General features: G+C 53.6%; 1 protein-coding gene across 1 annotated transcript in view; it reads right to left on the reverse strand.

Moving 5' to 3' along the window:
- Nucleotides 1-8,979, reverse strand: part of LRP10 (low density lipoprotein receptor-related protein 10) — a 16,810-nt gene that overhangs the window by 212 nt on the left and 7,619 nt on the right. Inside the window, exons 8-12 of the mRNA XM_014529938.1 lie at nt 8,826-8,979; nt 1,606-1,947; nt 1,290-1,363; nt 379-586; nt 5-62 (exon numbers count right to left, since the gene is read on the reverse strand). Coding sequence (XP_014385424.1) covers nt 5-62; nt 379-586; nt 1,290-1,363; nt 1,606-1,947; nt 8,826-8,979 — 836 coding nt within the window. The remainder of the gene's footprint in view (nt 1-4; nt 63-378; nt 587-1,289; nt 1,364-1,605; nt 1,948-8,825) is intronic.

The raw sequence follows: 8,979 nt of genomic DNA on the forward strand, positions 1-8,979 counted from the left end.
GTGCAGCGCGGCCGACGTCTCGATGTGCTTGCAACTCAGTGTTCCTGCCAGGTGGCGGCCCTCTGCGGGGAGGGACGGGATCAGGCGCCCGCGGGCTGCACTGGGCCTGGGGCAGGGTGTGCCGTGGAAGGGGTTGAGGCGAAGAGGGCAAGTAGGGATCGTGGGGAGAGAAAAGGGGGCAGCGAGAAGACGTGAGGGGGAGTGGAGAGAGGAGCTGCTCAGGGCCCTGGGCATGGGCATTGGGAGACTGCGCTTAGCCTGGGGCGAAATGTCGCTAAGTCTGTGCAGCTGGCGGTAAAAACGCCGTATGCAAAAGAGGTGACTTGGAAGGGAGAGGTACCTTAGGATGGCAGTATGGACGAGGTTCCGGATACCCACCCTCCAGTGAGACCTCCCGGGAGCGGGCCAGGTCACTCTTGTTTCCAACGAGGATGACGGGCAGGTCGTGGTGGGGCCTCCCAGCGCGGAGTCGAAGTAGAGTCTCTGGAACTTTGGAGAAGCTTCGTCGGTCAGTGACTGAGAAGACGATGAGAAAGGCATCCCCGGTCTGAAGGCAGTGGTCCTGCAGCCACCCCGCACCATCCCCCTGCAGATGGGCGGAAAGTCAGAATGTCAGGGCGGGGAAGCTGGGAAAATCTGCCCAGCACCTACGATCTCGAGGACGAGGAATCAGGAGGTGAGGGAGAAACCACCTGTGTAGAACAGCGGAGCTAGTTAATGGCAGAATCTCCATATCCAGGGTGTGTTTGTGGGGGAGGTACAAGTTAGTAATGTGAGCCCACACTGGGGAACTGGAGACACAGGATCCCAGGCTAGGGTAGCCCGTCCTATTTTCTGATACATAAGCTCAAGAAAGTTTAAGAAATGACTGCTATTCAAGTGTTATGTAACCTGGTCTCTTGTTTCTATATAGTAACCATTTATATCCAAATGTTCACAAGTCCTCACTTTTTCTTTTTCTTTCCCTGACATGCCAGAGCCCTGAACTCTTGAGGGGTCAGACTCTTCCAGGCTGAAAAAAAGTATGGATAGGGTCAGTTTCAGAATGTTTAGCCTGGCTTGCAGCTGCAGGGTTCGCCAAATTCAAATCCTAACTTTCCTCTGGGTCAGAAGACCCCGGAGAGAAGTGGATCTTGAGGCCATGACATGCGCACAAGGGGGGCCTTTGCTAAGATGATAACACATGTTGAAACCAGCGCCTGCAGTCCCACCAGCCTTCACCCAGGCTTTGCCCTTCCCCAGTTCTCCCAGGGGTCATCACCTGCTGGCAGCCACGTGTTAGTTCTCACCTGTTCCCAGATGTCATAAACAACTAAGGTTACTTCCTCCTTATCCACCATGATGCGTCTCTCATAAGTGTCCTCTGTTGGGAAATAAGGACAGGGAATAGTGCCCATTAGGAAGCTCCCAACACTTGTGAGACCTGGTAACCAGGGATGCCTCAGATCCCAGAACCTGGGACCGTCCTCCAGGGAGCTTGCCACAAAAAGCATTGGAGAAACTTCTCCGAGGTTCTGGCTCCCAGGGGCTGCTCACACCTTGAGCTCTTCCATCCCTGACTAGCTCTGGAGGCACCCTCAACCCTTGCAGGGCTCCCCCAAATACCTGGGTTCTCCGGCTCGTGAGCACTGTCTCCTTGGAGACCGCCAAAAGTGCCCGCTAAGGAGCTCTTGCCCACGCCACTCTCCCCCACAAGCATGACCTTGAAGATGCCATCCTTTTGGGTGGTGGCTGCCTCCCCTGAGCCCAAGGAGTCAGAAGAGCCAGAGGATGAGGCTTGAGGTGGCCAGTCAAGTTCATCTACAGCCTGGGCCCGCCGCAGCTGGTGCTTGTAGGGGACAGGCATGCTGCCTCTTCGTCTGGGGACCCCGGGGGCAGAGGGTGGCCCGCTCCGGTCCAACCCTGCCAACAGTTTCTCTGACTTCTTCAGCAGTGTGGCATTTGCTTCTGGGGGGCAAAGAGAAAGAAGTTATGAGCGGGGTGTGCCTAGCCATCTGCACAGGGCTCAATCCTGGTTGCTCCAGCTTTAGAGGCCCAGTTGATGACCATGACCCAGAAGGAGCTGAGAATCTTTGGTCTAACCCCTTACACCGAAACTCTCCCAGAAGCCTGAACTGGTGGGGCACCAAGGCGCTGACCTGATGGCTTGTCCAAAGTGGCTCCAGCCACAACCTATTCAAAACTGCCCCATGCAGGGGAGGCGCCTGTGTGCAGCCTTGCACACCCACTCACACTTCACACTGACACATAGGCACACCCTCTGGCCCGGCGGGGTGGGGGGGCTGCTCTTCCTTCGGCCAAGAGGCCTTGCCCCTGCTGCTTCCTGCACTGGCAACCCCCTGGCTTGCTGGCTCAGGAATGAGATACTGAAGCTGCTGCCCATGTTCTGTGGGGGTGGGTAGCGGTAGTCAAAAACTTTGCGGGGAGCCCGATCTCAGGGAAGGTCCTTTGCTCTTTGAGATGTGTGCTTTGTGTCTCTGTGGGTGTGTGCATGAGGGGGGCTGCCTCTTCCTGTGGCCTTGTAGGTGAGTATCCCCCAGTGCGTGAGAATCCTGCACCCCTGGCTGTTTCCGTGAGTTGGAGAAAATATTGTGTTCATGGTGAGGAAGAGGGAGGGTGGGAGAGGGAGATAGCGAAAGAGCAGGAGCCTAAGAGCGTGACAATGCATGGGTCAGGGTAACAGGAGGAAGATGGACAGACACAACAAAGGGGGATGGAGAGAGGCTGGAAATAGCCCAGGATCAATACTTGGCTAGCAGCCAGGGCCTCCAGGAGCCAGAAGAAACCCTTACAACAGGTCCCCAGGGCCGCCCCTTGCCCGTGATTCCCAGGCTTGGGGGCCGCCCCTTCCCTTTCCCCCCGTTCCTTCATCCTGCTTCTTGGAAACGAGTCGTACCTAGGGGGCCAAGTACAAATTTCCCCAGCGTAGCCCTGAGAGTGAGGGGGAGGGGGCATTTAAGCAGCTCTTCCCCCGACCCCCCAGTTCAGCCCCATTCCTAGTGTGAGTGGGAGGCTTCCCCCCTTTCCAACTTGCTCTACCCTTCTTGCTGTTTGGGTTCAAGCTCCTTTAACCCCCTAGTTCTGACCTCCCCACCAAAGCTTCGGCTCCCACCCCCATGGTTCCAGCCAAAATCTGCCCCGCTCTGCCTCACCTGGTGTGGGCGTCCCTGGGGGGGAATTCTGGTGGCTGCCGGAGGGGCAGAGTGCTGTGGTTTCTGTGTCCGTGTCCATGTCGGCGTCCAGGTCCGAATGCATCGGTGTGCGTGTGTGTGCAGCCCGGGCGACCAGCAGCACCGCTATCTCATTTAGCAGCACTGTCAGCTTTTCCCTTTAAATACCACCCCCCCCCACCACGTGTCCTCCCCCCTAGACACCTGGGGAAATTGTCCCGCCCCTGATGAGGTCACACATGCTAATGAACAGTGATGTCAGCGGGATTCCCTCCTTTCTGCCCTCCCCGCTTTGTGTCGCTTCCCTCTGGGAGCACACACACTGCAGAGTCCGGGTAAGACATAACAGAACAAAGTCAGCAGAAGAGACAGGGTCTCAGAGAAGTGGGGCGAGGGTTTGGTGGGTAAGGAAGGCGGGAGGCAGGGACACAGGACCGAGAGGTCTTTCTCCAGGAGCCAGGATTATGCATCCCAGCCCCCTAGCCCAATGTCTAGCCCAGAGTAGGTGCTCTGTGGCTAAATGGAGGGCTAGAGGCAGAAAACAAAAGAAATGCAGACAGGAGGCACCCACCTTGCCACCAAGGTTCCCTGCCATCCTCTCCTTCCCCACACCACCGCTTCTGGGCTAAGGCCCAGAAAAGTACCCATTTCCCAGCCTGGTCCCTAAGTAGATGGGGCTTTGAGGAAGGAGAGATGGTTGCTTTGTTTGGGCTGCTTCCTTTCGTCACCAAGTTCAGGTGCTGCAAACCATTGTGGGGACTTCCTTTTTCTCCCTTCCTGCTGGGCCCACCAGCCTAGTGTTAATCAGAGCGCACAGGACCGAGAGGTCTTTCTCCAGGAGCCAGGATTATGCATCCCAGCCCCCTAGCCCAATGTCTAGCCCAGAGTAGGTGCTCTGTGGCTAAATGGAGGGCTAGAGGCAGAAAACAAAAGAAATGCAGACAGGAGGCACCCACCTTGCCACCAAGGTTCCCTGCCATCCTCTCCTTCCCCACACCACCGCTTCTGGGCTAAGGCCCAGAAAAGTACCCATTTCCCAGCCTGGTCCCTAAGTAGATGGGGCTTTGAGGAAGGAGAGATGGTTGCTTTGTTTGGGCTGCTTCCTTTCGTCACCAAGTTCAGGTGCTGCAAACCATTGTGGGGACTTCCTTTTTCTCCCTTCCTGCTGGGCCCACCAGCCTAGTGTTAATCAGAGCAGGAAAGAAGGGAGAGACTAACCCTCTGGAGGTCCCCAACCTCAAGGTGGGGTATAGAGTGCTAGCCCCTCCCCTTGAATCCCTCTCTGGGACAGCCACCAGGGCTTCTGGGCTACACAAGGCAGACACAGTGTCTACCTCCTCTGTAAAGCCAGGATGGGTGTCTCATTTATTGTTCGTTTCCTGCCCAATTACTCTTGGTCTTCCTTCCTGACACCTGCAAGCACCCAAACATTCTGATTTCCTGGCCCCTGCTGACCCCATTTTTGTCAGGTCTTCCTACAATATCTTTCATCCTCATGGCTGTAAGGCTCAGAGTGGTAGGCGGATGGCCTGTCTCCAAATCAATCATGCAGCTGGAAAAAAAGTAGGGACACCAGGACTCTCACCCACATTTTTCTAATGCCAAAGATGCTTCTTCATCTCTACCCTATGCTGCCTTTCTTGTCTTAAATATTCCAACTGTCTCCTGTTATTGGGAACAATCTATATTGCAATCTTTGGTGGACTTTTCCAATCAAAGAGGCAAATGGTAATCGGACTAACATGCAGTAACAGTTCATTTATCTAGAGATCAACTACAGGGCAACATTGTGGGGTCTAGTGGGAGCAGAAAGGACTCCTGAGCAGGTACAATACTCATGCACTGTACTCATAGGATAGACTCTCCAGTCTTCAATTATGGACTATTTATCTGTTATTCACAATTCTAATGTGTCCATGTGTGTTCGTGTACACACAGATCAGAAGCACATTTAGAGCAGCAAGTGACCCCTGATAGCCTGGTAGTAAGGGAAGCAACACCACAAAAACCTTTTAAAGCAGTCATAAGCATTTAAAAGGTGTTCTAATACCATTTGGCATAAAGGCAAACAGCCCCCTGACACTGTTATAACTTCTGAAAACATAGCTTAGGAGGAGCCATTGGTTTCTGTGAGTGATCCTCAGCACCCCAGAAAGGTTTATATTAGGTTCTGGCTCCCAGGGGCTGCTCCCACCCCCGACTTCCATCGCTGAGCGCTGTCTGGAGACCACCAATGAGCTACATATGAGTGTAGTGTTTTAGAATGATTTCCTTCCAAAAGGAGTTTTTAGAGAAGTTTTAAAGTATAAAGGTGTGAGCTTGATGTAGTTGGAAAACTCAATGAGGTGGTTGGATTCATTTTTCTGGTATCAGATGAGTGAGTCAGGGGCTGCTGAACCCAGCAAGGATTCTTGACTATGACTTCTGCCTGCCCTCAAACCAGCCTTAGGCCACAGGAACAGGTTGGGTTTCACCCTGAACCACCATCTCTCTTCCTCACAGGTAAGAAGCTGTATACTTGCTCATCCATCTCCAAGCTCCCTCAGGAATGGGAGAGCCTATGGAATAGTGGGAAAGGGTGAGATTTGGAAGCGAACCAGCCCAGGTTTAAATCTGCCTCTCTGTAGAGACTAGGCTAGTCTCCTAATTCCTTGGATGCTGCTCTGAACCTGTGAACTGGCTCGTGTGGTTACGATGCCCATGGCACAGCCTTGTTCTGAGGGTTGGCCACATGGGATAATGGATCTGACCCTTAGCAGAGCCCAATTATTGGTGCTCCCACGGCCTCTTCTGTGTGGCTGGGGGACCCCCTTCCTTCCCAGAAGGGACCAGAACTTGGTTTAGGCCCAGATTCTGCTCCTTTAAGGACTGAATTCTGTTGTTCTCACATTTCCAGCCGATCCCCCTCTTAAGCTGAGAACACCACCTCCTCCTCTTTCAGCCCTGATATTGGGCACCACAGATAGTGGTGTCTATCCTGATAGTATTTGAAGTTGCCTCCTCTTTTTCCTTGGGCCATGGTTAAAATAAACTTGGGTGAATGTTCCCCAATGTCCCACCCTCTCCTGGGTAGGACCCTCTGTTTTACTAGATTTCTCTTACTGCCTGTACGAGGCCAATTCCTTCTCCCCATCAACCTGGAGCTTCACTGTGGCTGATAATAGTGTTACTGCTTGCATCTCCCAGAGCACACACCCAGCACCCAGAGAAGCTTCTTTTAGGTTCGTGAATCTATACACACAGGCCTTTCTAGTGAACTCTACCTTCAAGTCCTCCCTCCAGCATTCTGAGGAGTTCCATCATGGGGAGCGTTCTTTGACCTTGAATCTCTGTCCACTTTCATTACAAAAAAGGTCTCGAGTAGGACAAGGGATGAAATACCAGGTTGAAGGTTTTTGAGATGGCTGTAGGGAAGACAGGAGCAGGAAGAAGGTAGAGACCAGGTGATGGAAGAATGGGAGGGGGAAAAAACATTCCCTATGTCACTGGGCCGGACACTGGTGGGACCCAGGGATTGTTGCACTGGGGAAGGAAGGCCCAAAGGAAGAACAGTAAGCAAGAAGGGAGATCTCTGGAGCCCCTTCTCCAATCTCTGGAGAGGATCTGCAGTGAAAAGGAACTCGGGTCTTTCCCGAGCCAAGACGCCAGGGTCCCAGGACTGCACCATATACCCTTTTTGCCATTCCTTAGGCTCTTGCTCACTGGGAAGGAGGAAACATTATGCAATCAGCACTGCATGTAAGGTTGACAGGGTATAATCAACAGGGCCCTCTACCAGAGGGTGGGGATAGGCCAGGCCAGGCAGGAAAGGCGAGGATGAGGCTGGGGGCTTCCCTGGGGATGGGGGGGAGGGTGTTGTGTCAGGGATGCCTCACCTCTGTTCCTGGGCATAATGCTCACCCCCATAGTTCCTTCTAAATCCTTTGTCCCGATTTTCATGTCAAACTCTGGGACAGCTCTATCACCTTGCTTACCAGAGGCTGGGTTCCAACATTTTCACAGATCATTCCCTCCTCCATCACCCTCTCCAGCTCTTTGCCTCTGGCTACTGCTTGCGTTCCTGCACCTTTTCTGAGGTTCAGGGTCCAGCTTATTATAGCCTTCACTCTCAAGTCTGCTTAGTTTGCTTATCCGGTGGACACTCACCATGCCTGGAATTCACAACTCTATTCCAACTACTGACAGTGTTCTTTAATCTAGTTTGGGCCTTCTTCCAGGAAGACCTCTTAGATTTGGCCAAGTAGATGCCAGCATCTTCACATTCTGAATGTTTCTGATTTTTCTCTCAATTCACCTTTGCCTGCTTTGAGGCAGCCTGTGAAAAGCTCATCTGCCTAGGACAGACTGTAATTGTCTGGTGGGGGTAGAGGGTGGAGGGCAGGAGTCACCGCTCCCATATTCTACCAGGGACAATCTGCTCCTGTGATCTGTACTCTGCAAGTACTCCATAAATGGAAACCTTTCCAGCTCCAGGGCCCAGCAGGCTCACCAGGCTTCTGGCCTGGCAGTGAATAAAGAGGTTTGGTGCTCACCCTGGTGTCAATCACTGTAGAGTTGGGCCCCAGGTGGTGAGTGGAGGTGGAGAGGGTTGGTTCTTAGGATCCCTAGAATTTTCTTACCCACTATGTGGTGGTAAAATCAAGAGTGTGTGATTAGATCAATAGGAAGAGGGGAGAGCAAAGGCCTACACAGGAAGGAGCAAAGTGAGGTGAGCATAAGCTGAGATGGGTAGAGACGCAGGGCTCAGGCTCACAGCTCATGTACAAAAATCTTAAATTTCTGATTCCTTTATTTTCAACCTTGACTTCTGGGCAATGACCTAGCTATCGGACAAAAGCATTTGTTGTGCTTTTTTTTTTTTTTTTTTAGCCAGGCCCTATAGGAAGGATCACAGTTGGCAAAACCACAGGCCCTGCCTAAATCCTCCCCTTGGGGGCTAGAGGTCTCCAGCCAATTGGCATGCTGGTGCTTAAGGCCACTTTTGGTGGGGGATTGGTAAGGATGGAGTGTTCAGGCCTATGACCTCTTAAGAACTTTACTCTTTAAAAAGAGCCACCCAAATGGTGGTGGTGTAGAGACTGTGATCTCTGGCCAGGTGCAGAGGGAGCTCTGTATGAGCCCTCTCTCTGCCTGAGGGACACCTAACTTGACAGCAGCTACACAGGGCCAAAGGGAGGCTCACCAAGTCCCCTCAGACCTAGGGTCAGGGAGGGAAGTAGTGGGAGTGAAGCTGAGCTGTTTCTAAAGGGTGGTTGTCACTGTGACTAGAGCCCCCAGGAGAGCCCAGGTCCCCTCAGGCAAGCAGTGGCTCGTCCTCTGCTTCAACTACCCAGACTCCCGGCTCAGCCAGTGGCACCAGCAGTACATCGTCTTCATCCTCTGGGGACAGGACTATCGTGTGGGGTTCAGGTGGGGTTTGGGTTGGTCCTGGGGGCTGGATTGGTCCTGGCGGCCGAAGGCTGGGCAAGAGGCGGCCTCGCAGGGCCTGCACCACTCCAGACAGCAGTGATGGTTCTAGGGGCACTGAAGGCAGTGGCCCTGGGGCCTCCAGGATAGTAGGGAGGGCTGGAGGTATGCTAGCAGATGGGAGGGGAGCCTTGACAGGCAGTGGGGGTGCCTGTTCCCCATCCTGCCCACCTACTGCCCCGATCTCACGGGCTGGACCTGTGCTGCCATCTAGGGCTTCAAGGGGAGCGTCAGAAGGTGTGACTTGGGGTCTGGTTTCAGGGGTTCGGGCTGGAGGGTTGGCTCGAGGAAGCAGGCCCCAGCGGCGGAGACGGCGCACCAGGCGGCGGACAGTACGGCCCCG

Source organism: Myotis brandtii, unplaced genomic scaffold (genome assembly GCF_000412655.1).
Source record: "Myotis brandtii unplaced genomic scaffold, ASM41265v1 scaffold70, whole genome shotgun sequence".
Classification (NCBI taxonomy): domain Eukaryota; kingdom Metazoa; phylum Chordata; class Mammalia; order Chiroptera; family Vespertilionidae; genus Myotis; species Myotis brandtii.